At 40.1% G+C, this 25,478-nt stretch overlaps 2 protein-coding genes across 2 annotated transcripts; one reads left to right on the forward strand and one right to left on the reverse strand.

Annotated features, from left to right (window-relative positions):
* The first annotated feature begins 1,381 nt into the window (after positions 1-1,381).
* Positions 1,382-5,109, forward strand: LOC124393539 (E3 ubiquitin/ISG15 ligase TRIM25-like). Its single transcript, XM_046861440.1, has 6 exons — positions 1,382-1,750; positions 3,063-3,158; positions 3,344-3,424; positions 3,724-3,883; positions 4,191-4,241; positions 4,392-5,109. The coding sequence occupies exons 1-6, from the start codon at positions 1,382-1,384 to the stop codon at positions 4,973-4,975; spliced, it is 1,341 nt and encodes a 446-aa protein (XP_046717396.1). The 3' UTR covers positions 4,976-5,109.
* An 8,496-nt stretch (positions 5,110-13,605) lies between these two features.
* LOC124393910 (BRCA1 associated protein) lies at positions 13,606-25,039 on the reverse strand. The gene is made up of 12 exons (XM_046861963.1): positions 24,742-25,039; positions 24,215-24,376; positions 23,723-23,879; positions 22,820-23,009; positions 22,415-22,528; positions 18,021-18,169; positions 17,105-17,180; positions 16,696-16,834; positions 16,485-16,594; positions 16,301-16,390; positions 16,096-16,199; positions 13,606-14,843 (listed from the first exon to the last, which is right to left on the reverse strand). Exons 1-12 carry the CDS (start codon positions 24,818-24,820, stop codon positions 14,480-14,482), a joined length of 1,734 nt encoding a protein of 577 aa, XP_046717919.1. The 5' UTR covers positions 24,821-25,039; the 3' UTR covers positions 13,606-14,479.
* Between the last annotated feature and the right edge of the window lie 439 nt (positions 25,040-25,478).

The following is a 25,478-nucleotide window of genomic DNA, read 5'->3' on the forward strand; positions in this document are numbered from 1 at the left end:
TCCAGCTTCTAGCTCCTCAGGCATGGAGGTCCTGGAGGAGTTTAGACAGATTGGAGTTGCTGTTTATCGCAGTAGATACGACCTTCAAACCAGAAAGACACAGCTTACATTTGCCTTAAAAGTTTTTGTCTTTATACTCAACTAAAGTGAAATAATGAGCATATTTCCACTTTGAGAAACTCGTCTTGCTCTCGCCTTGACTTGCCATTACTGCCGCACAGACCTGAATAAACGGAGACATGCCCACAGTGTGTCTTCTTCCTGTTTACAGTGGTTCAATCACCAATCCTACACTGCGTCACTGCTGTAAACAGGTTGGGCAGGACTGTATCATCCCACTCTGGAAGATGCTGCTCTTATTTCTTGTAGTATAGGTCATACTCTCAGAACAGCACTAGTTAACCAGTGACTATCCAGAGCCAAGGCCAGTGAGCAGACAAGCAGGCTAAATCGAACGTCTGATAGCTGCATGGAGTTGTCACTCAGGGTCCACTATATTGAGACTGTCTGTTTCCTGAGCGAAAAAACAAAATGTAAAAATTCCTAGAAAATGTGTTTAATTAGATTAATGTTGAAATAGATATTGACTGTGACAGCCCAACGATCCATTAAGTTACTGGGTAACTCAAGGACTATAAGGATGTAATCTACAGTCTATAGCAATGGCTTAGGGCTGCAGTTTATATAAGATTAGTTTCAACTTTGTCATTTCACATGTCATGGTACATATACGGTCATTTACATGAATTTATACAAAGAGTTCTGCATTTAAGCGACTGTCATTGAACAGTACACCTTAACAATCATGAAACTGTAATGAATGGACATTGGGTGCCTTCCAGGGATAAGCTGATAAGGTTTAAACTTATAGGTTAAACTTATAGGTTAAACTTAAAGCATTTCACTGCATGTCGTCCCTGTATGTATGTGTATGTGACAATTAAAATTTGATTTGATTGATTCGAGGTGGTAAACTTATAGGCACTTACATATGAATTCATATTTTATAATCTATATATCTTAGTGAAGCTGCTTTGTGAAGGTGTTTTTAACAACGATGTTCGTTGTTAAAAACAATATGCACAGAAAAATGAATTGAATTGTACTGCTCATGACCACACCTGTTTTTTCTGTCACCTAATTACACCTGCCCAAAGGCACTAAGGTCTTTTTTGAGAAACCGAAACTTGCTGCAAATGCAAATACACCTCCCTCTCTCTCCCTCTTTCTCTCCCTATATCTCTCGGTGTTTTCCTCAGTGTGTGCAGGCAGGAATATAGCAAAGGCCAGCACTTCAACCCATCAGGATCATTTTAATTGTCCATTGTAGAGACTCTTCGACTCCAAGGCCCATCATATACAGGAAAACTTACTGGCTAAAATGATGAAGACTGAACCCCAAGCTGCTTCATCTGCTCAATATGGAGCTGGACCTGGAGATGCTGGACCTGGAGCTGTGGAGTGTGATTCCTGTATTGGGAGAAAACACAAAGCCACCAATTCCTGTCTGGTGTGTCTGGCCTCCTACTGTGAAGATCATCTTAAACCTCACTATCAGTCTCAGGCTTTTAAGAAACACAAGTTAGTTAAAGCCTGTGCAGATCTCCAAGAGAAGATCTGCTCTCAGCATGGCAAACTGATCGAGGTCTACTGCCGTACTGACCGAAGCTTCATCTGTTACTTGTGCACAATGAAAGAACATAAAGGCCATGAAACTGTTCTAGCTGAAGATGAAAGGAATATAAAACAGGTGAGAACTGCTTTTCGTTACATTTTTCTTATATAAATTTATACAAAATCTAGTTCAAAACCCAAAACCAAAAATTATAAACCCAAACCTTTTGCCTGAGACTTGACTGAGAATCTGTTGCAATAAAACCTTCCTGTAATTATAACCACCTCTGCCAGCTAACACCTGTAGAGCATGTGTGAAGCACATCTTTTTATTTGCAGATAACAGCGACACACTGAGCTGCTTATACTGACAGGGTTGGGCAAAGATACATCAAAATGTATTTTATAATAAAATACCAAATACCTAAAATAGTGTATCAAAATAAACTACAAAATACAGCAGCCACACCATGTAACAACATAAACTACTGTATTTTTGTATTTTAAATATACTAAAAGATTCTTTTACAAGGAAACATGAAATGTCTTTGCAAACCTTCTGTCAATTGGACTATTTGATCTGTTCCTCACTATTACACACTGACTCAGTTGATTAAGTGAACAATGTCTGATAGTAACAGCTTTTCTCATGCAGAGTCACGCAATAAATTTGTCAAATGCAACCAGATAACAGATCGAATATTCACAAACAATTTCCCTGTGATCTCAGAGATGAAGATTAGTGTTAAGGTAACCAACAGTTTAATGTTTAACAGTTTGCAAATAACTCATAATTGTATCCTAATTTAGTTACTTGGTGTTTGGTAACGAAGGGCTGCTTTACACCAGTAACATCGACTCAATAACAAACAAGTCATTCATAAGAAGACGACTGATAGCACCTGCACTTTCTAACTAATTCATCATCTAATTGTTGATCATAAATATAATATAATCTGTCAGGAAGTCATTCATGCAGTGGTCTGCAAAATCATAATCCTACTAAACAGGTACTTTAATTATATACAATACTCGGCAATCAAATATTTATTTATTAATCACTGGACGCCTGTTTGAAAGCTGTCAGCTGCAGGTTATTTAACATTTACCACCTTCTTCAATATGGATCAATTTTCTGTTCTGATCTCAACAAGTCTGAGCAAATTACTGCGTAGGCACCAATCAGAGGCTCCATTTTTATGATGTCATTATGTAGAACTTCTTACAAAGTATTTTACAGTATTTTAAAACTACAAAAAAGTATTTTGATACACAATATGAAGCCATTTTCATCAACCCTCTCAAATACAAATGACAAAATCCTATATATAAAAAAATATAAATAAAAATAAAAAATATATATAAAATACGTATTTGAACTACATCTATTATGAATACTGCTCATCTCTGGATACAGAAATGCATACATGTGTTTTATTTGGTCTCAGAATGAGCTAAATGACAAGCAGATGAAATTCCAGCAGAGGATCCAGGTGAAGCAGAAGAAGGTGCAGGAGCTCAAACAAACTAGGGAAAGTATCCAGGTATGAACGGGATTCCCATGAAACCCCTGTAAACAGTCACAAGATTACAAAACAACCAGAACCAGAAAGGTTCAACACAAACAACTCCTCCCTCTCTCCCTTTCTCCCTCTAGCTCTTTCTCTTTCTTTCTCTGGTATCACAATAACATGAAGAGTTGTGACATTTGTGTGTTTTGATCTAACAGACACTTTACCAAGCAGCAGTAGATGACAATGAGGAGATCTTTACTGAGCTGATCAGGTCCATGGAGAAAAGGTGCTCAGAGGTGACGGAGCTGATCAGAGATCAGGAGAAAGCTAATTTGAATCAAAATCAACAATTTCGTAATTGTTGAAGCAGGAAATCGCTGATCTTAAGAGGAGAGTCAGTGAGCTGGAGCAGCTTTCACACACACCTGATCATATCCACTTCCTCCAGGTAACACTCACTGTCTGATCTACAGAGTTCTCAAAGTTTCCTCCTCAACAATAAATGTTCCTGTCTGAGATCAGAAGTGTGTCTTTGGTCTGATTCAGTCTGAGATCCATTTGTTCTTCTCCTCTATGGTGTGTTTCCTCTCTGTAGAGTTTGCCGTCTCTCTGTGTTTCTCCTGGATGTGACGACTCACCCATCTTCACTGTCAATCAACATTTCTCATTTGATCAAGTGAAGAAATCTGTCTCAGATCTGAAAAAGCGAGTCAAGAAAATCTGTCAGGAGGAATTCAAGAAAATCCCTCCACATGGTAAGAGAAATTTACCTGCTGGAAATATTTTTTCTGCACCAAAAAGTGACTGCATTGATAAGTTTCTACAAGAATATGAAGTAACTAGGACCTTGTAAATGTTCTCAGAGCTTCACCTGGGAAAAGTCATTGTTTGTTGTCATATGATAAAGTTGTGCTTATTTTTATATTAAAATGCTGCACAATGTCCAGTATCTTCTTTGAAGCTCCAAATCCAATCCTACTCCAAATGTCTGTCTGAGGGCAAAGAGGAATTAAAATCTCACTGTTACCACGTTATTGTTCAATCTCCGTTTTGTTTCCACAGTTACGACAGTTTTACTCTCAAAACCAGAAGACAGAGATGATTTTCTGAAAGGTGTGTGTAATACACACACACTCTTTTTTTGCAATAAAATACAATTACTCCCTGAGTATGTGCCATCTTTGGAATCCAGATTAATCTTATGATTTGTACTGGAATTGAATACGTTGAAATCTAATCACCTGTGGACATGTTGTTTCTTAGATTTCATTCATCTAACTCTGGATCCCAACACGGCACATCATGAACTTCTTCTGTCTGAGGAGAACAGAATCGAGACACGTGGAAGTAAAGCACAACGATACTCTGATCATCCAGAGAGATTTGACTCCAGGCCTCAGGTGTTGTGTAAAGAGAGTGTGTGTGGACGTGGTTACTGGGAGGTGGAGTGGAGCAGGATGGGTGTGGCCATATCAGTTTCATATAAAGAGATCAGCAGGAAAGGAGACGTTGATGAGAGTGTGTTTGAGCACAACAGTCAGTCATGGAGTCTGGTGTGTTTTCCTTCCTCAGTCTCATTTTGGCACAACAACATAAAGACTAAGCTCCAAGGCTCAGCGTCCTATATAATAGGAGTCTATGTGGATCACAGTGCAGGAATTCTGTCCTTCTACAACGTCTCTGACACGATGAGACTCCTCCACAGAGTTCACACCACATTCACTCAGCCGCTATACCCGGGGTTTAGTGTGTATAAGTATTATTCAGATGTGAGATTATGTGATGAAATGTTAGTTAAAGCACAAAAGATAAACTCTAATGGTGTATGTACTATACATTTTTGCTGAACTTGCTGTTCATGGAGACAGATCTTACTGTGTGTAAAAACAGAAGAAAATCTGTTGATAGTAAGTGTCCAGCAATTTACTCCTGTGTGATTTGAATGATGGTTTAAATCAATATTCTGAATAAAAAAACTGAGTTGAAAACCTTTTGAATGCATTTTGATAATGAATGATTATATAAATAAGCCAGCAATTACGCAGCATTGCAGATGTCCTGGAGTGGGACTCCAGCGGACCAGGCCGTAGAGGCCACCACACTCACTGGAGTGAGCCTTGACCCCGAAAAGAGTGGGGAGATCAGAGGACTCATAAAAAGAGGATATAGCATCCACAATCCACCTACTGAGAGTCTTCTTGTTGGCAGGTAGCACTTTTTCTTGGGGCAATAGCAGACAAAAAGTTGCTTCAGATTTCTCCACAGACTCGTCCTGTGAATATACATACACAGTCGTAGAGGGAGCTCTCGATCTCCCAAGGAGGTTCCTCAAGGAGGGACACCAGGTCCACAAACCATGGTCTGCCCGTCTATCGAGGGGCCACAATGAGAAGACAGAATCCATCCCGGCAAACTCTCTCCAGAACTCCCGAGAGCAGCGCGATAGGGGAAAGGCATACAGGCATAGCCTCGGCCACGTCTGCACCATGGCGTCTAACCCCAAGGAGGCTGGGTGAGCAAGGGAGAGCCAGAGGGGACAGTGCGATGTCTACTGAGTCACAAACAGATCCACCTGTGCTCTGTAAAACCTCCGCCATATCTGCCCCACCACCTCTAACCCTAACCCCAGCCCTAACCCCAACCCTAACCTTTGGCCGTTGCCTCGAGAGGGCGTCTGAATTTAATTAATTCAATTTAATTTATATAGCACTTTTAACATTGACCCAAAGCAGATTTATAGAAATAAACAGATTACAAATATACATTTCAGCCTCATAAATGAGAATTTATTAAATTAACATTTAAAGAGTGAGTCGGAGGTGACAACAGCAATGAAAAACTCTCTGAAATGGTATGAGTGAAAAACCTTGAGGGGAACCAGACTCAAAAAGGGAACCATCCTCATCCTCATCCTCAGCACTAAATGACCATTCATTACAGTTCCATCACTGTTGAAGTTATTAACTGTTAACTGATGGACACTTGTTCATAGTCACTGCAACCATAAGCCATTGTAGCAGTTTATATACGTTTATACTGTATGCATTTATTACAGTCCAGATCAATCTCCTAGATCAGCTTTAACCCCTCTGTTGTGGCTCCCTGCAGCCCAGAGGTGGGAAGTAAATACTTCATTCCTGTACTTCAGTAGATGTTTCTGATATCAGTATTTTACTTTATTATTTATTCTTCTGATACCTTTTTACTTTCACTCATTAAATTTTTACACAAACATCTGTACTTTCTACTTCTTACATTTTAAATACAGACTCGTTACTATAGTTTTAATCTATTTGTTGAAATGCCAATATTATTCTTCTCACTGCTCCGTTTTTTAGCACATCAACCTGTTTCTTGTCATTGAGCGGATTTTTCAATCCACTGGTGTATCATTTCCTGTCTCTCACACACCACAGACGTAAACTAGTTTCTGAAGCTCACAATGAGCAGGCAGAAGGCAATAAGAAGTCTGGGGTTAACGTAGATGAGACAGAGGGAGTCAGTGATGTAAACATGACTGAGAACAGACACATTCCTGATCACCTGATCATCATCATCTTTTCTCTGTTTGTGTTCTATATGGTGGATCTTCAGTCTGGATACATTCATAAGAGAACAACATTAGATATTATTTTATATTAATATATTAATGTGATGTGATGTGATGTTCAGTTACCAGCGTGACACTAAAACAGGTAATAATAATCAATACTTTTTACTGAAGAACATGGCGGAGCCCAAACTTATTTACCTTAGCTTGAGTGAAAAAGTGCAGTTGGAACTTCAGCTTTTACCAGAGTTTTTTATATTATGAGTATCTGCTCTTCTACTGAGTAAAGGATGTGTGTACTTTTCCATCACTGCCCATACCCACATTTCCTCTGTCGCATGATTCCACACATCTTGAAGGTTTACTCAGAAAAACTGGGTAAACGAAACTGCAAATGCAACGAGCTCCTCCGTTTCTCCTTCCATCTCTCTCTCTCTTTCAGTGTGTGCAGGCAGAAACATATTGTACCAAACAGCAGTATTTCAACACATCAGAATCAGTTTAATTGTCCAGTCTTGAGAGATTTTCTCTCCAAGAAAAACTTTGATGGCTGAAATGATTAATACTGAACCCCAAAATGCTTCTTCTGCTGACTGTGGACCTGGACCTGGATCTGGAGATGCTGGACCTGAAGATGTCGAGTGTGATTTCTGCATTGAGAGAAAACGCAAGGCCACCAATTCCTGTCTGGTGTGTCTGGCCTCCTACTGTGAAGATAATCTTAAACCTCACTATCATTCTGAGAAGTTCTGCTGTCAGCACGGCAAACTGATCGAGCGCATACTGATCAAAGCTTCATCTGCTACTTGTGTATGATGAAGGAACATAAAGGCCACAAAGCTGTTCTGACTGAAGATGAAAGGAATAAAAAAAAACAGGTGAGAAAATCATCTTTTTTTCTGCCAAGTTTCTATTTGAATATCATTCACTGTGAAATTATTTTTGTGTTAGAAATTGAAGGGTTGTTGGTACAGAAGGGTGAATATTGTGTTCCTATTTATAATACACTTTCAGACTGGGAAAATGAATAGTATGAGCGCTAGTCTTTGTAAAGCCCAGTTGTGGAAACTTTGTGTGGCTGGGGGCTCCACCTGCACCTAATGATTTGACATGATGTCAAATAATTACTACTTTACCTCTGTATTAGCAAGCGTCCAACTAAAGTGACAATCAAAGACAATTACCACCGGCGTCAATTCTATTATATATAGATTTTTAGAACATTGAGAACAACATCAGAAATAAAACCATTTCTCAGTAAAACCCAAAAACAAAAGATCAGTGGCGGCTGGTGAAAATTTTCTTAAGTGGGGCTGTGGCACACTGGCACAGCAAACAATTTCAGCAAGCGCTGCAATATGATTTATTGAAATGCAGACAGTTTCTTATCGCAATCCTGTGGCTGTCGTCTAACTGAATAGCGATGTTCACTCTTCCCAAAATGGCTAGTTTGACAGAATTATCCATGTGTGCCCTGGTGTTCTCATGTTTTCTTATTTTTTCAGAAAGGTGCTTCATATCTCTCACTTCCATAACTGTCCATGCTGTATCTTCCCCAGTTGTTTTAAACAGCAAGCACGAAAAGCAAAATAAGGCATTAGCAGAAACGCACCCACATAGCCAGGCCTTTTTAGTGTACCAACGTGAAGAGTAGCTTCGTGTGTACGTCTTCCCCTTTTCGCTTGTCTGCTGTCTGAAGAGGTCAGGCTGATCTGGACCCAGATCTTTTACCTTCAGTTTTTCTGCCAAAGTTCTCTTCTCAAATGGGCATTGGAGTAGAGATTTTAGAGTTTTCGTGTCCGGAACTAATTACACCCGAGTCCGCCATTGTCACATAACATTAATTGAAAATCGCGCCTCTACTGGCCAAGCCCTCATTTGAGCAGTTTGGGGGGCGACAAAAAAATCGCCCATTGCAAATAAGAATTGAGGACGCTGATTGGCTAAATTTTATGTCACATCTTGAATATATTTATATATTGAATAGGCTTTTGACTAAATTCTACAAAGACCCGCCTCCTTTGGGCGATTTTTCGATTGCCCCTCAGCTGAAATTGAGTGGTGCACACAGAGAGGACATATGGTGATTGTTTTCCACAGATGATTTTCTAATAATCATACAAATATACATTTAAATAATTTTTATGATTATAATTTTGCGTGTGTGGTTCAGGGAGGGCGGCGCCCTAGCGCCCTCTATTGGCCAGCCGCCACTGCAAAAGATAACTTACAATATACACAATTAACGACACCAAAATACAAAGGAAATTTGTTCGTTATTAATTTGTTGTTTTGTTTCTTCTTGGGCAACAATTGTTTAGCTCAACACTGGATAAGGCACAATTCAAGAAACCCAAAACCCATTTCAAATTATAATAATCCAAACCTCCCACAAAATACACAACCAACCAAAACCATTCAATAAATCAAAAACAATAAGTTCTTGATTTATTCTTGACATATCCGTCTCGTATAAATACATCCGCCGAAATGGAGACTGTGATGAGAGTGTGTTTGAGCAGTCAGTCCTGGAGTCTGGTGTGTTTTCCTTTCTCAGTCTCGTTTTGGCACAACAACAAAAAGACTAAGCTCCAAGGTTCAGCGTCCTATATAATAGGAGTGTATGTGGATCACAGTGCAGGAATTCTGTCCTTCTACGACATCTCTGACACGATGAAGCTTCTCCACAGAGTTCACACCACACTCACTCAGCCGCTATACCTGGGGTTTAGTGTGTGTTATTATTATTCAGCTGTGTGATTAATTGTTAGTTGAAGTATCAAAAGTTCAACTGTATTGGTGTATGCACTATTAGGAGATTTTATTTGAATATAACAAAATAAAATATGTACATTTTCTCAAAAATCTAATTCTTGCAGAACTTGCTGTTGATGGAAACGGCCTGTGTGAAACACTTTTTTAAAAATATTTGTTGTATTTTTATTTTTTTTGCATGATATTGTTTTTGATAAATGTTGCTAACTTTATTATTACTTCTAAATATCTTTTCAAGAGAAATGTGTTGATAGTGTCAGGCAATTTACTCCTGTATGATTTAAATAAAGGTTTAAATTCTAAATAAAAATGTAAAAGTTAAAAACCATGTGCATTTTGATGCTTAATGATTTCCTATTCACTCATACTTTCCACGCTTTTCACAAGTGTCTAAAACAGTGATTTATTCCTAATGGATTCCTAATTAATTCCAGTGGCACAAATGGTGGAGAGCTTGCAAAGCAGGAAAAATATTTTTCACACTAAACTTCAGAACTTCTATATGAGTAACTGCTTAATATACAGTTGAACCCAGATATTTACATACACGTCAGAAAAAAACACAAAAACTTTTATTTCTTTACTGTCATACATTAAATCAGTAAAAAAAAATTTTATATCAATAAATATTAACATATTCTTTGCATTTGTTAAATGTCAGAATCGAGCAAGGGAGAATTTTTATGTATTTTTATTATCACTTTCATCAAAGTCAGACGTATACATACACCGCTATCATGTTGACCTCCACGTCATGGCTCATCCTTAGGTGCAATTTCCAGATGCCTGAAGGTCCCACGTCCATCCGTTCAGACAATAATACGCAAGTATAAAAAACATGGGAATGTACAACCATCATACCGCTCAGGAAGGAAACGGATTTTGTGTCCCAGAGAGGAACGTTTTTTGTTGCGAAATGTGCAAATCAACCCCAGGACAACAGCAAAAGGTCTTGTGAAGATGCTGGCTGAAACTGGTAAGATAGTGTCATTATCCACAGTAAAACGAATACTGTACCGCCATGAGCTGAAAGGTTACTCTGGGAGGAGAAAGCCATTACTTCAAAACCACCATAAAAAAGCCAGACTACAGTTTGCAACTGCACATGAGGGAAAAAATCTTCATTTCTGGAGACATGTCCTGTGGTCTGACGAAACAAAAATTAAACTGTTCGGCCATAATGATAAGGTCTGACCACATGACTTTCTCCCATAACTCCTCTGGATCATCCAAATGGTCATTGGCAAACTTAAGACGTGCCTGGACATGTGCTGGTTTAAGCAGGGGAACCTTCCGTGCCATGCATGATTTTAAACCATGACGTCTTAGTGTATTACCAACAGTAACCTTGGAAACGGTGGTCCCAGCTCTTTTCAGGTCATTGACCAGCTCCTCCTGTGTAGTTCTGGGCTGATTTCTCACCTTCCTTAGGATAATTGAGACCCCACAAGGTAAGATCTTGCATGGAGCCCCAGTCCGAGGGAGATTGACAGTCATGTGTAGCTTCTTCCATTTTCTAATGATTGCTCCAACAGTGGACCTTTTTTCACCAAGCTGCTTGGCATTTCCCCGTAGCCCTTTCCAGCCTTGTGGAGGTGTACAATTTTGTCTCTAGTGTCTTTGGACAGCTCTTTGGTCTTGGCCATGTTAGTAGTTGGATTCTTACTGATTGTATGGGGTGGACAGGTGTCTTTATGCAGCTAACGACCTCAAACAGGTGCATCTAATTTAGGATAATAAATGTAGTGGAGGTGGACATTTTAAAGGCAGACTAACAGGTCTTTGAGGGTCAGAATTCTAGCTGATAGACAGGTGTTCAAATACTTATTTGCAGCTGTATCATACAAATAAATAGTTTAAAAATCATATATTGTGTTTCTGGATTTTTTTTTTTTTTGATTTTGTCTCTCACAGTGGACATGCACCTACGATGACAATTTCAGACCCCTCCATGATTTCTAAGTGGGAGAACTTGCAAAATAGCAGGGTGTTCAAATACTTATTTTCCTAATATTTTTTATATATATATATATATATATATATATATATATATATATATATATATATATATATAATTATTTATTTATTATCGGTGTAACGGTTCACATATTCGTACTGACATTTTTTGCTACAGGGCTTTTGGTTCAGTACAAATGTGTACTGAATGCAATCCTTTTTACTTGTGGAACATATTTAAAAACAGAGCTCCCTTAGGAACGTATTAAGACCTTTTTTATTATAATTATTATATTTGTTTTTAAAGCAAAACAAATATTTGAACTTTGAGAGGTGTAGAAAAGCAGTGATATGATCGTGAATTAAATATTTACTGTTTAATATGCAAAGTGTAATTATCAGGTTTGGGCTTTGAAATAAAAATACAACAAAGAGGATTAACGACAAACCTTTTATATATACAGTATCTCACAAAAATGCGTACATCCTTCACATTTCAGCTACTATTTTAGTAAATCTTCTCAATGGACAAGACTATAGAACTGAAACTTGGATATATTTTAGAGTATTTAATGTGCAGCTTGTATAGCAGTACAGATTTACTGTCCTCTAAAAATAACTCAACATACAGCCATTATTGTCAAAATAACTGGCAACAGCTGTACGTCGTGTAACCATGCAAAGCCACAAGTCCTATTCATCATATTCATATGTTTTTGTCTGTGTAACAGAACCAGACAAATTTGTGCATCTTGTAGTAGAACTGTTAAAATTTGGGGTTTTAAATAAAATTCTCTCATACTGACCACTGAATGTTCTACATGTACCTCATAGTTAAGAATCTCTGAGGATTTGAGAATTAGAATCGTTGCTTTCCACAAAGAAGACCAGGGCTATAAGAATATCAGTAACACAGTGAAACTGAGTTACAGTACAGTGGCCAGAGTCATGCAGAGGTTTTCCAAATTGGGTTCCACTCAGAACAGACCTCACAAGAGTCAATTAAAGAAGTTGATTCCTTGTGTTGTGTGTCAGGTGCAGAAGCTGCTTCAAAAAACAGACTCATGCATGCTGCTAGCTTTGCTTTAGAGGTTTTAGAGGTGGAAGGTCTGCTTGTCAGTGCTCAGACTATACACCGCACACTGCAACACCTTATTTAACAACGAAGCGGCTAATATATGGATTTTTCCTGGTTTTTTCCCGGGTTCACAAGCTTCATGCCAAAAACTGAGCCCCATAACATTAGACCAATGAAATTGCGGACGGGTTCAGGTGAACCAATGAAATTCTTTATATTAAATCAGATGCGCTCCCACTGAATTGGGCCGCACCACGTCATAACTATGGATGAGGTTCCTCTGACATTTGACCTGCTGCTCACTCGGACTGTCTACAGGAAATGCTAATCATTCGTCACGCTGAAAACAACCGGGCATGAAAAAACGCACTTCTGTGTTCTGAGCTGCACAGCATCGGGAGAAAAGCTTCACCGATGGTGATTTTTAAACGCAGGACGATGCCAAAAGATAAACTCTCGAGAGAAATTGTTGTGAAAGGAAGGAGGAAGACAGTAAACAATGACTTTCTTGGTAGGCTACTGTTTAGATACAAGCCGTGTAACAGACACTGTCTTTCGTTAAAGCCTATGTAAAGTTCATTAGTTTCAGTGTAGTGTGCGGCTTATAGACAGGTGCGGCTTATTTATGTTCAAAATAAAAATCTTTGTCAAATTTAGTGGGTGCCCTTAATAGTCCGGAAATTACGGTAATAACAAAAAATAACAACACACCACCAAGATGACAGCTGCCTTGCTGAGGAAGCTGAAGGTGATTGAGTGGCCTAATATGTCTCCAGACCTGATCCCTATTGAGCACCTGTGGGGCATTTTTAAAAGGGAAGGCGAGAAGCACCATGCATCTAACATCCAACAAAATATTGAAACTTTCCCTTTTGTTGGCAGCTATTTTGAAAATAATGGCTGTATGTTGTTATTTTTAGAGGACAGTAAATCTGTACTGCTCTACAAGCTGCACATTAACTCCTCTCCAAGTTATATATCCAAGTTTCATTTCTATAGTATTTTCCCTTAAAGATTAACTCAAATGGTTGTTGAAATATGATTTGTGAGATACTGTTATTAACATGTAACCAATTATGAACATCATAAGGACAGAGTCATAAAGCAGCAACACCTGCTTCTGTTATGTACCTGGGCTGAAGTGGGTTGCTTCACCTGATACATGAAATATTTATTGACAAATTCAATAAACAAGGGAACTAATATACAAAACATTAACAGCAACTAATAAGATAAGAAATAGTCCTGAAATCCCAGTTGTAGACGTGTTGAAGAGGGGGAAAAAAAAAATGAAACAACTGATTGCAGTACTACTTTCAACTTCTCTAAATAAAATCTATTCGTGTTCTTATAAATAATGAAGGTGTGGGAGGAAAAAAAAAAGGTTGTAGACCCTAGAAAACGGTACAGTTTAGTCGGGTATGTGCTCTTTCTAGGGCGAGGCTACATTTTCAGGAATTATTTCAGTAATGTTTACATTACGTGGGTCTCTGTGTAGAGCTGTACTGCAGTTGGGTGGCATAATGTCTGGGGTTTTTTTTTTTGTGTGTGTCACTTTTATGAACTAACAGTCCTAATGTTGTGTGTAATATCTTTTCCAGCTTATAGTAGACTAAATAATTAAATAGAGCTTCTCACTTTTGGGTTTTTAAGAAATAAAAAAACTGGTTGTTTCCAGGCACAAAAATTTTGAAGTGCGCACTTAAACAAGATCGAATAATACTCACGTCATTAGGCAGCCTGCACTGATGTGCACAGTTCTAATACTTGGAAATTTGCCATCTCAGGGTGTTGATAATCCACAGGTAAGACATAAGCTTAACAAATAACGATGTTCTAAAGTTGCTCTATAGTGTGATACGTACGTTACTGTAATAGTGCACATTTGTCCTGCCTCCCATCTTGTATTGAGAGGTGCTAAATACAGAATTAGTTCTTCTAAGCCTCGCATTACAGACCACCTCATTTACCCTAGCCCACTGCACCGACTGGCTACTTCCCTCTCTTGCCACGCCCTCTCCTTGAACTAGTCCTGCCTGAACCTTGTGTGGAAGGTCCTGGCCTGGATGCTGCAGGGGGTGCGGAGAGCTGGCCCTCCTGGAGCTCCTGCCGTTTATCAGCAGGCAGACAGCGGATCTGCTGCTGCGTCTCAAGGTGCATCCTGAAGTCATGTAGTTGATCCTGAAGCTCTGCGATCTCGGCTTCCTTGATAGCAGCCGCCTCCTTACTCCGACTCTGTTCTTCCTGTAGGTTTGCCTGGAGCTGCTGCTGATTGGATCGCAGGCATCGGTTCATCTCCTGCTCTTCCCGCAGCTCCTGGCCCAGCTTGGCCACCTTGTTGTTCAGCTGAGAACATCTAATAAAGGGAGAGGACACATGAAATCAACAACTAATTAGTTGGGCTGCCCAAATTACAGGTTAGAGTAACTGTAAGAGAACACAGACGCATGCAAAATGGTGGAAAGTACAAAGTCAACCGACAGCAGGAGAGAGTGCGCCCAAGTCACGGGGGCATTTTATATAAACGCAACAAAGAAGACTATAACCTGTAAGTTATGCAAAGTAGAGCCTTTGTGGGATGGAAGTACCACAGTGATGCATGAGCACGTGAAAAGTAAACACACTGGTGTCACGGATGAAGATGAAACATCAGCACGTTAAACAAAAACTGTAAAATCCTCAACATGTGAAAATGGTGTAGTTTAATGAAGTGCTTTTGTGCTATTCTTTTTTTTAATTAAACCTGTTAACTTGCTGCATTTCTCAGTTTCATTCTCTTTTTATAGCATTTGTCTACAACAACAGTAGCTTGTAATTTACTGTGGCTTTACCAAGTTCAAATGCTTGTTTTCAATCTCTGCATATTAAATTTACGCATACATCATTTATTATACAAAATTAAATCAATTATATATTCTAGATGCTTATATCGCCACAACTAAACAAAATGTCTTTAACAAAAATTGTCAAAGCAATGTATTACATTTAAAATTAATAATGGTTGTCAAATTGCCATCTGCACTTATTATTAAAAAACAATACAAATGTTGATTTACACAAATTGCTTCACCTTGCATACTTAAATGCTACTTTGTTTTTTTTAAACAGAAAGAAAGCAAGATTATTGATAGCAAGAGTCGTGTGTATCTAAAAGAGAGACATTTAGTAACAGACATTTTCACACCCATTCATAATGAATTATAATTATAGTTTATAACCCATTTTCACACTGCACATTTTCTGAAACACTGCTTCTATGCTTGCATGTAATTTCATGTTTACCTTGTGCTCCATTTACCTGCTACCACTTGCACGTTACACAGCACGCTTTTGGCGCATACTTTAAACTAATCTTTTTCTTCCTCTGACTGTGTGTGTAGGTGTGCTAGTGTATTTATTTTAGCAGCCTTCACCACTTGCTCTGATCGAGTCTCTGTCCGTCTGTCTCCTGTCTGTCTGGCACTCATTTTAAAAACTGAAATTTCCCCTCACAGACAGCAGAGGGCTCCAAATTACCCCCGGCTCCTAAAACCACTGTTCTACTTCATTCAATCACTTCAGATATTCAAACGGCATAAGTAAATCTATTGAATAAAGCAGAAACTTACTTTTTCTCCATGGTCTGTTTCTCTTTGGTTAATTCGTTCATTCTGCGCTCCAAGTTATCACACTTCTCAATCGTCTCCTTGAATTTGGCTTTCATATTGTTGATCTAAAAAAAAATATAATAAAAAGAAAATCTCATTACCCTTTTTTTATTTTATCATTAATGTAACAATATATTTTTGTTTTACATCACCGTTGCTGATTTACCTCTTCAGCCGTTTCTTTTTCTAGATGAACAATTTTATTTTCCCAGTAGATGCGTTGTGATTCCAGTTGGCTGGTTAGCAAATAGGAATACTGAGAAGGGAAAAAGGGCAATTATAAAACGTGTAATCGTTTACAATGAATTGTGTTCATCTTTAAAAACAACAACCAAAAAGGAAACACATACCTCAAGCTGTAGTGCATCGATCTTTTCTTCCTGACAGGAGACACCCTCGCTCTCGTACTGCACAATTTTGCCATCCGTCTTGCTGGCCACCAGCCGATGCACATAGTTGTCTTAGTTTTTTGTAAAAACAAAAAAGTGCGCTCACGTTACATGGGAAATCAATCTATTTGTGTACAGGCGTGCAGAACCAGGCAGCATAATGTTTCTATACCTCCTGCATAATCCCACACTCTGTGGTTTGTTAGCTGCATGGCGTAGGTGTGCTGCGTTTCCTCAAAGTGCTTGTAGGCATGGCGACTAACATAACGGCCGCACCCGATGTGGCCGCAAATCAGGCAGATCCACAAGTTCTGTGGGCAAAGTGTAACTTTTGCTGCATTTCAAATAGGTCGGTTCTCATTCACAACATGCTCACAGTCATCATGCTTTCAGCACCAGCTTAGTACTGTTAGCTTTTATCCTGCTCCATGAGTACACTGCCCCGATTTATAGTCCCAACAGAATTTGCCTTTGGAGTCTGGTTCGTGCCTGACTGTCTACATCAGGATTTCTGTAAAACTGCTTCGTGACATTTTCTATGGATAAACACATTATACATATAAAACAGAACATTTGGTTACCTCTTGCACACCACACTCAAAGCATTTATTCTCCTCCACAGGCTCGGGGGTCTGACAGAACCTGCACACAGGGCATCTAGAAAGAGATACACATTCAGAACATCATAAATTCTAGCAGCAGAAACTTGACTGTCCTCACCTGAATACCTCGTTTTACTCACCTGAATTCAAATTTAAGTCAAAGGTTACATGCTATAATAGCCTGAAGACACATCATGATAATGTTCGGCTAGAGCAGACATGGGCAAACTACGGCACGCGGGCCACACACGACTCGTTGGGTTTATTAATCCGGCCCGCCGAACGTGACCAAATTCTATTAAAATAGGTACGGGTAAACCTTGTTCAATTTACCTTTCCCCTGTAATGCCCACTTCAGCTCCATTGACGTTGTTCGCGTGCAATACTCTCTTCTTCTCTTAAGAGAGTTTACCGGTAATCTTATACTCTTTAAAAACTGCGACAGTTTTTAACATACACTTCGGATCTATCCTGAGAATTGCCACAACAAAACTTACCCCAGACTTTGATGAACTGGCAAAATAAGGAGTTTAAACAACACTATTCCTACTGAAACTAAACTTGAGGTTTTCTGCTGTGTTTATTGATGCACTGGCAAATTGAACAACAAATTGATCTTTTGCCACTTGATGAATCTGAATTTGCCAAATCTCTAATGTAACACACACACACACACACACATATATATATGTGTGTATATTGTTTTGTTTGTTTAACAAAAATAAAAAAACATATAGCAATAGTAATCTGTGTTTATCAATGCATTATTATCAATGTTGATTGCAGAACTTTGTAGAGCTTCAGGAATACTGTGGATAACTGGACAACCTGTTTGGTGTAGCAGAGCTCTGGGACAGCTGGAAAGTTAGTGTGTAGTAGTGCATGTGCTACTTACGAGGCATCCTCCCAGCGCTGCAGACATTGGCTGTGGAAGCTGTGGTTACACAAGGTGGTGAGTACACCGTTTACTGACTCGTCCATGCGCTCCAGACAGACCGTGCATTTAGGCAGCTCGGTCAGGTCCATCACGGGTAAACTGGCCCCCTGATGGGATAAGAACAGGTGTAATAGTCAACATGTGCCAGGATTTTTATCAAAATTAGATGTTTCGAAATAAATAAATCTTGAAATGTATAATATGTTTTTTACTTTGTAAACAAGCAGACAATTTGAAACAATGACAAGATGTACACATAATCTCATAAAATAAGATAAATCATGTAAAATCCTTCCTCCCCTCACTCTCAATGGTTACATCCAACTGAACTTTAAAAACCATCTTCATCATCAACAGAAAATAGATTATTAAGATGATAATAAAAAAATGATAAGAGCAGCAGCATCAGTGCCAGTGGTCAATCCCTGAACGTAACAACCATCTCTCATATTCGGCTCAGAAGCCCTTACTCATCAAAATTATTCAAGCTGCCTAAATCACCACCAACCATGAGACAAAATGTGTTTTGTCTGGTGGGACCAAAGGATCATGGAAATTTCCGAATACCAAGCTGATGAACTCTGTGCTTGTCTCATGCTACTGCTCATCGTTAGTGGAGTTTGTGACTGTTAGATGTAGACCATTTTATCTGCCACGGGAATTCACAACTGTTTACATTGTCGGAGTGTACATTCCACCCAGCGGTAATGCTAATGAGGCACTGAGTGAACTCTACGGCGCTATTAGCAACCTGCAGAATGCTCACCCCGACGGATTGTTTATTATCGCCGGATATATCAACCATGTGAATCTCAGGACTGTACTTCCTAAACTCCATCAGCATGTGGACTTTGCAACCAGTGGAGCGAACACGCTGGATCTTGTTTACACAAACATCCCCGGCGCGTATCGTGCGGAGCCCTGCCCCCATCTCGGATACTCAGACCACTGCTCTGTTATGTTGATTCCAGCATACAGACCGTTAGTCAGACGCTCTAAACCGGTTCTGAAGCAGGTGAAAACCTGGCCAGAAGGAGCTACTTCTGCTCTTCAGGACTGTTTTGAGTGCACTGACTGGGACATGTTTAGACAGGCTGCAACCAACGGCGATTCCATCAACTTGGAGGAGTACACATCAACAGTGACCAGCTACATCAGCAAGTGCGTTGATGATGTGACCATCTCCAAGACCATCACTACACGCTCCAACCAGAAGCTGTGGATGACTGCAAATGTGTGTGTGCTGTTAAAACAAAGAGACTCTGCCTTCAGATCAGGGGACAAGGCGGCCTTAAAAAACAGCAAGGGCCAAACTGTCTCGTGCCATCAGAGAGACGAAGCACGCACACGCCAAGAGAATTCACGGCCACTTCCAGGACAGGGGAGACACCCGGCGCATGTGGCAGGGCATCCAGGCGATCACGAACTACAAGACAACATCACCTGCTTGTGACCGTGACGCCTCCCTACCAGATGCGCTAAACGACTTCTACACCCGGTTTGAGGTACAGAACAACGTGAAGGCAAGGAAGACCATCCCTCCTCCCACTGACCAGGTGCTCTGTCTAACCACAGCTGAAGTGAGGAAAACTCTATCCAGAGTTAACCCATGGAAGTCTGCTGGACCTGACAACATTCCTGGCAGAGTGCTCAGGGAATGTGCAGAACAACTAGCAGATGTCTTCACTGACATCTTCAACATCTCCCTGAGCAGTAACGTTGTTCCCACGTGCCTCAAGACAACGACCATCGTTCCTGTGCCAAAGAAATCGACTGTCTCCTGCCTCAATGACTATCGTCCCGTTGCGCTCACACCCATCGTGATGAAGTGCTTCGAGAGGCTCGTCATAAGGCACATTAAGACACAGCTTCCACCCTTCCTGGACCCCATGCAGTTTGCATATCGTCCAAACCGTTCCACGGATGATGCCATCTCCACAACCCTTCATCTGGCCCTCACCCACCTGGATAACAAGGACTCATATGTTCGAATGCTGTTTATTGACTTCAGCTCAGCATTCAACACAATCATTCCTCAGCACCTGATCGAGAAGTTGAGCCTACTGGGCCTAAACACCTCCCTCTGCAACTGGATCCTGGACTTCCTGACTGGTCAGTCCGGACCGGGAACAGCATCTCCAGCACCACCACACTGAGCACTGGGGCCCCTCAAGGCCGTGTGCTCAGCCCACTGCTGTTCACTCTGCTGACTCACGACTGTGTAGCAATGCACAGCTCGAACCACATCGTCAAGTTTGCCGATGACACAACTGTGGTAGGTCTAATCAGCAAGAACGACAAGTCAGCATATAGAGAGGAGGTGCAATGGTTAACAACCTGTCTCTGAACATGGACAAAACGAAAGAGATGGTTGTTGACTTCAGGAGAGGACAGAGCGACCAATCTCCACTGATTATTGATGGACTTCTCAGTGAAGATCGTCAAGAGCACCAAATTCCTTGGTGTTCATCTGGCAGATAACCTCACCTGGTCACTTAACACCAGCTCCATCACGAAGAAAGCCCAGCAGCGTCTCTACTTTCTGAGAAGGCCAAGAAAAGCTTATCTCCCTCCCCCCATCTTGTCCATGTTCTACAGAGGGACCATTGAGAGCATCCTGAGCAGCTGCATCACTGCCTGGTTTGGGAATTGCACCGTCTCGGATTGCAAGACGGATAGTGAGGACAGCTGAGAAGATCATCGGAGTCTCTCTCCCCTCTATCATGGACATTTACACTACACGCTGCATCCGCAAAGCCAACAGCATTGTGGACGACCACACACACCCCTTACACACACTCTTTACACTCCTGCCATCAGGAAAACGGTTCCGAAGCATTCGGGCACATCAAGACTGTGCAACAGTTTCTTTCCCCAAGCCATCAGGCTTCTGAATACACAGAAATGAAACGGAACACACACACACACACTCACTCAATGTGTGTACCGAACTGTACAACCTGGACTAAAACATTTAAACACACACTCATCTTAATCCATTCCACAACCATTCATTTATTTATTATTTATTATACTCGAACGTACTACACTCCTTAACTGCTGTTTTTTGCACATTTATCACTATTATACTGTTTACATGCTGTTTTTGCACCTCTTGACTGCTGCTGTTCTTTTGCACTACATTGTTCTGTTTGTTCTGTTTATATTTACTCCCAGTTATAGTTTTTACATTTCACCTCACACAGTACTGTATAATTTGAGTTTACAGTAGGTTTACTAGTCGGCGCTATATTGTTTTTTTTGTCTTGTCTTGTGTTTCTGTCTGCACTGTTTTTTATCTGCACTGTTTGCACTAGGTTGCACTTGATGCACTTGATGTAGCTTGTGTTGTAGCTCTATGTTGTCTAGTGTAGCACCAGGGTTCCGGAGAAACGTTGTCTCGTTTATACTGTGTACTGTGTACCACTGTGTGTAGTAGAAATGACAATAAAAGTCTCTTGACTTGACTTGTTTTAGCACAAAAACTGCTGCTCTCTGTTAGAGAGCTGAAGATGAAGAAATCTCACCTTCTGGCATAATAACAGAAAGCAAAAAACCCAAGTCATCAAAAGAATGGCTTCAGAAGAAGAGTCTAGATAGAAATCCTATCAAAAGCGTGTGGAATGATGGAGAGTTCCACTTGCAATTTGAGCGTTCTGGAGCATTTTTCTCAGAAAGAGTGGAATGAAAGTGCCAAATTAAGATGTGCTTATTTGAGAGAGAAAAAAAAAGGTGTTTATCTATGGAATTTGCACGTCCCCATTTCTTTAAGACTTTACAAAATTTTACTCCTCCAAGTCCCACCCCACTGCTGTCCAAACACTTCCTGTGTTAGGATAATGTTTCCCCAGTCGGAGGCAATTACCAAACTGGCAGTCAAAGTTATTAATTATGAAGGCTAGAATCCAAATAAATGTACTATTTTTCCCTTTAATGCTTTATTTCCCTGCAGAAACCCTGAATTAGTCAACACGTTCTTCTAAACGTTGGTAATTGTTTATCACTTGAATTTTGGTGGCTGCGAGATCACATGCTCATATAAGATTTGTCTAGTTTAACATCACCTAAAACTGTTTACTTTTTAGACCCACTGTACCCACTGCATTACACAAACACCTCTCTGACTGTGCTTCATACATCCATGGGCATCGTGAATGACCTCCTAAATAGTCTTGGCTTTCAGCGTTTTATTGCACTGAGGGTTTTTTTTGGTTGGAATTGAGACCTGGTTTAGATGTAGTGCCGGAAAGAAAGCTCATGCAGCTCATAACACACAGAGTATGTTAGCATGGGAAACATGAAGAAGTGGGAAAACTCTGTATGTCGAGAAAATCGGATGGCTAATTTCATACCTCTTCAGACTTGATCATTTCGGCCCTCTGCACATAGACCAGCTGGCACACGGCATCCTCGATGGAGTTGAACTGCCGGCCGTTACAGTTTATATAGAAGCTGTCAGCATCAGCCTGTAGAAAGCAATTAAAGCACCTTTAGAAAGAAAAAGCTAAAAACACACTACACAGATAGACAAATATTACTGGGATGTGCCGTCACTGGGAAACTGCAGACATGTGAAACTTGAATCGTGTAAATTCACTGTTAGCGCCACAAAGCTGATTCCTTTTTCAGAGTTTTATTCTGTTTATCCTTCTATTTCTTTAGCAAGTGTTAGAATGAGCACATTAGTTGTAAACCTTGAGAACAAAAGCAGCTCATATTACTGGCTAATTGTGGTCACAGCACTGATAGGAACTTACCTGAGTGGCGAACTTAATCAGCACCATGTACTGGTTGGGCGTCGAGTCACGGATAATCTTCATGTGCTCCATAACTTCATTAAAGGGTGCCACAAACTTCATGAGATCATGGCTGGTCATTGTTGTTGGTACAGTGAGCACGCACAGCATGGCGCTGCGCCTCACATCTTCCTTCAGCGAAGTCATCTTGCTGTAGCCAAAAGTGAGACAAAAAGGTAGACACACAGTTGCATGGGTGTCTTCAAATCAGCGGCCAGAAGAACCAACAAGTCTTTGTTCAAACGATCCGTTTTTCACGAAATATCTTTATGCAGCCTTTCAAAAATGTACGGTTTTCTAACGTAATGTTGCCACAAGTTTAGTTTTCTCGCTGCACTCCGGCACAATGAATATCAGGTGGATTTGAACTCATTGTATTTGCCTTCAAGTTCCAAAACGGTCACACGGTTTTGATTGAAATAACCTCCTCAAAGATACCCGAATATACACAATCTCAATCTTTTTTGTTTATTTAAATAACTAATTCATTTATTATATATATTTATTTAATAAAAATCTATTTCTTTTAAATATTCTATCGTATACAAAAAAATGGTCATAAATCTATTATTTATGTGCGATATCATGTATAAAAGTCAATTAGGTTTTGAAAAGCGATCATTTCATCCAGAGAATGATGGAAATACAGGCTCCTAGATTCACTAGACAACATTATGCAACTTGCACTAAATTGTCATATAGTGTATGTACATATTAAGTAATTTTTCATTCTATCATCTCAGTAAGCGCCTAGTCAGGGTCACGGCGCAGCTTAAGTCTGTCCCAGGAACACTGAGACAGGTGGAAGGAGAGAATTCAGGACTGCACCATACATAGCAAATACACCTCCAGACTTGCTCTTACTTTGTTTTATAGAGGTGCATGATGCCATGAATAATCTCCACAGATGGGTTGCCACTGAAGAAAGAGATCTGATCTGGAAGCTGTTTGGAGGGTGAATCTGGCACTTTGGTGGCATCGATCTCCTCTGTTTTGCTGCTGCAGCTTTCATCAGGTATATCTACAAAAAAAAAAAAAAAAGATTTAAAAAAAAAAAATTTTTTTTTAGATAATTTATAGCAGGATTTAAATGAAAGCATGTGGTTCACCAAAACTGCTGGGTTTCATTCAGCTGTTAAGAACTACGAATGATCTTATGGACTAAAGTGAAACTAGTTGCAAAAGTGTGGGACGAGTCTCGAACATTCAAAATGTTCCACGGGTACGATGGGCTCCTATGAATCAGCCTGCTGTCTCTCAGCCATCACTCCCACGCCTGTTCAGATGATGCAGAAAAGGAAGTGCAGAAGAGCAAAAAAACATGTCTGGTTTGGTGAAAACGCCCAACAAAAGTACCTGAACTCGCTACGAGAGTCTCAATCACCATGTCTGACATGTTCCGGCTCCCGATGTGCTGGTGAAGAATTGCAGCCTTCTCTAGCTCTGTCTTGTTCCCTAGGGCCACCCGAGCACTGGCCAAGGCCTTGTCTTGCATTTCTTCTTCAGCCATGTCCTCATCTGTGGGTCAAATTGACAAAAAAGAAACCACTACACTGTGATTTCTTTGCATCCACATTCAGGAAGGTGTAAATAATCAAGCCTTACACAAACAAAACACAAGTCACATGATGGGCAAAATGCACAGTCACTCAAGAGGGATGTACAGAAGCAGAGCCAACGAAGTCCTAGAAATCTATTTATTACTCCTGAGCGAATCTGCTTATCATATTTTCGAGATAGTTTTCAGGCAGGAGTCTGGGAGTGCACACTACCGCACAGGCGCCATTACATTACCTTATCACTGCCCGTGTAGTGAGGACTGATACTAAGTACTGAGTGCTTATTTACTGCTGTTAGAGTGAAATGTCAGTTCAGTATCTTACCGGCGGAGTAATAAAAGCCCTGTGGCATGGGCGACTGGTCCGCGAGCTCCAGACGGATAACTACAAGTGACACGCTCATGTGGTAAAATCGGTAGAATTAACAAACCCACAAAATCCCCGGGACACAGAAACACAAGCAGGCGTACACTACAACAATAACAGTCAACTAGCGGCACAGTTTCCCAACAAACACTGACAAATAGATCTGTTTAGGGATCAGTCACTACCTACAGCTTCAAGAAAACAAAAACACGACATTAAAGAACTTTAGAAATGGCAACGTTCACTTCCGAGTCACGTGTTTTTTCTGTCGTTTCAAAACAAAAGCTCTGTCGTTAGAGCACGTCAGAGCACCTCAATAGTACGTCACAGTAATAATCAATATGCTTTAATTTTCTAAAAGTCTACTCACCACCAGACTGCGCGTATACAGTGGACCACCGGGGGTTACGTTCTAAGTCCTCCAACACCCCCGCCCCCCAAGCCACGTGAGTTCTGAAAATCTGAAAATAATTTTGGACGCACCCTATGGTACCTTAGTAAAAAAAATAATAATGAAATTTGTTAGTAAAAACATAGTTTAAAATTGTATCCCTAACGTTCCTAAAGATTTGGTCCTGCTGCGGTTTTTTTTTTTTTAAGTTTTTATTAATTTTTTTTTATTTTAAGATCCAAATGAAAACCCGTAAATATATATGTGTGTGTGTGTGTGTGTGTGTGTATGAGAGCTATGTTTC

The sequence above is a fragment of the Silurus meridionalis genome, chromosome 11, assembly GCF_014805685.1.
Source record: "Silurus meridionalis isolate SWU-2019-XX chromosome 11, ASM1480568v1, whole genome shotgun sequence".
Classification (NCBI taxonomy): domain Eukaryota; kingdom Metazoa; phylum Chordata; class Actinopteri; order Siluriformes; family Siluridae; genus Silurus; species Silurus meridionalis.

Bases quoted from the DNA above. Each gene is read 5' to 3' on its own strand.
- LOC124393539 (XM_046861440.1), top strand. From the start codon at position 1,382: ATGATGAAGACTGAACCCCAAGCTGCTTCATCTGCTCAATATGGAGCT. The intron at 3,425-3,723 runs GTGACGGAGCTG...TCCTCTCTGTAG, and splicing joins TGGAGAAAAGGTGCTCAGAG to AGTTTGCCGTCTCTCTGTGT. The intron at 3,884-4,190 runs GTAAGAGAAATT...TTGTTTCCACAG, and splicing joins CAAGAAAATCCCTCCACATG to TTACGACAGTTTTACTCTCA.
- LOC124393910 (XM_046861963.1), bottom strand. From the start codon at position 24,820: ATGAGCGTGTCACTTGTAGTTATCCGTCTGGAGCTCGCGGACCAGTCG. The intron at 23,010-23,722 runs GTAAGAGCAAGT...TTTTGGCTACAG, and splicing joins ATGCACCTCTATAAAACAAA to CAAGATGACTTCGCTGAAGG. The intron at 16,200-16,300 runs GTAAATCAGCAA...ATTTTTTTTTAG, and splicing joins AAAAAGAAACGGCTGAAGAG to ATCAACAATATGAAAGCCAA.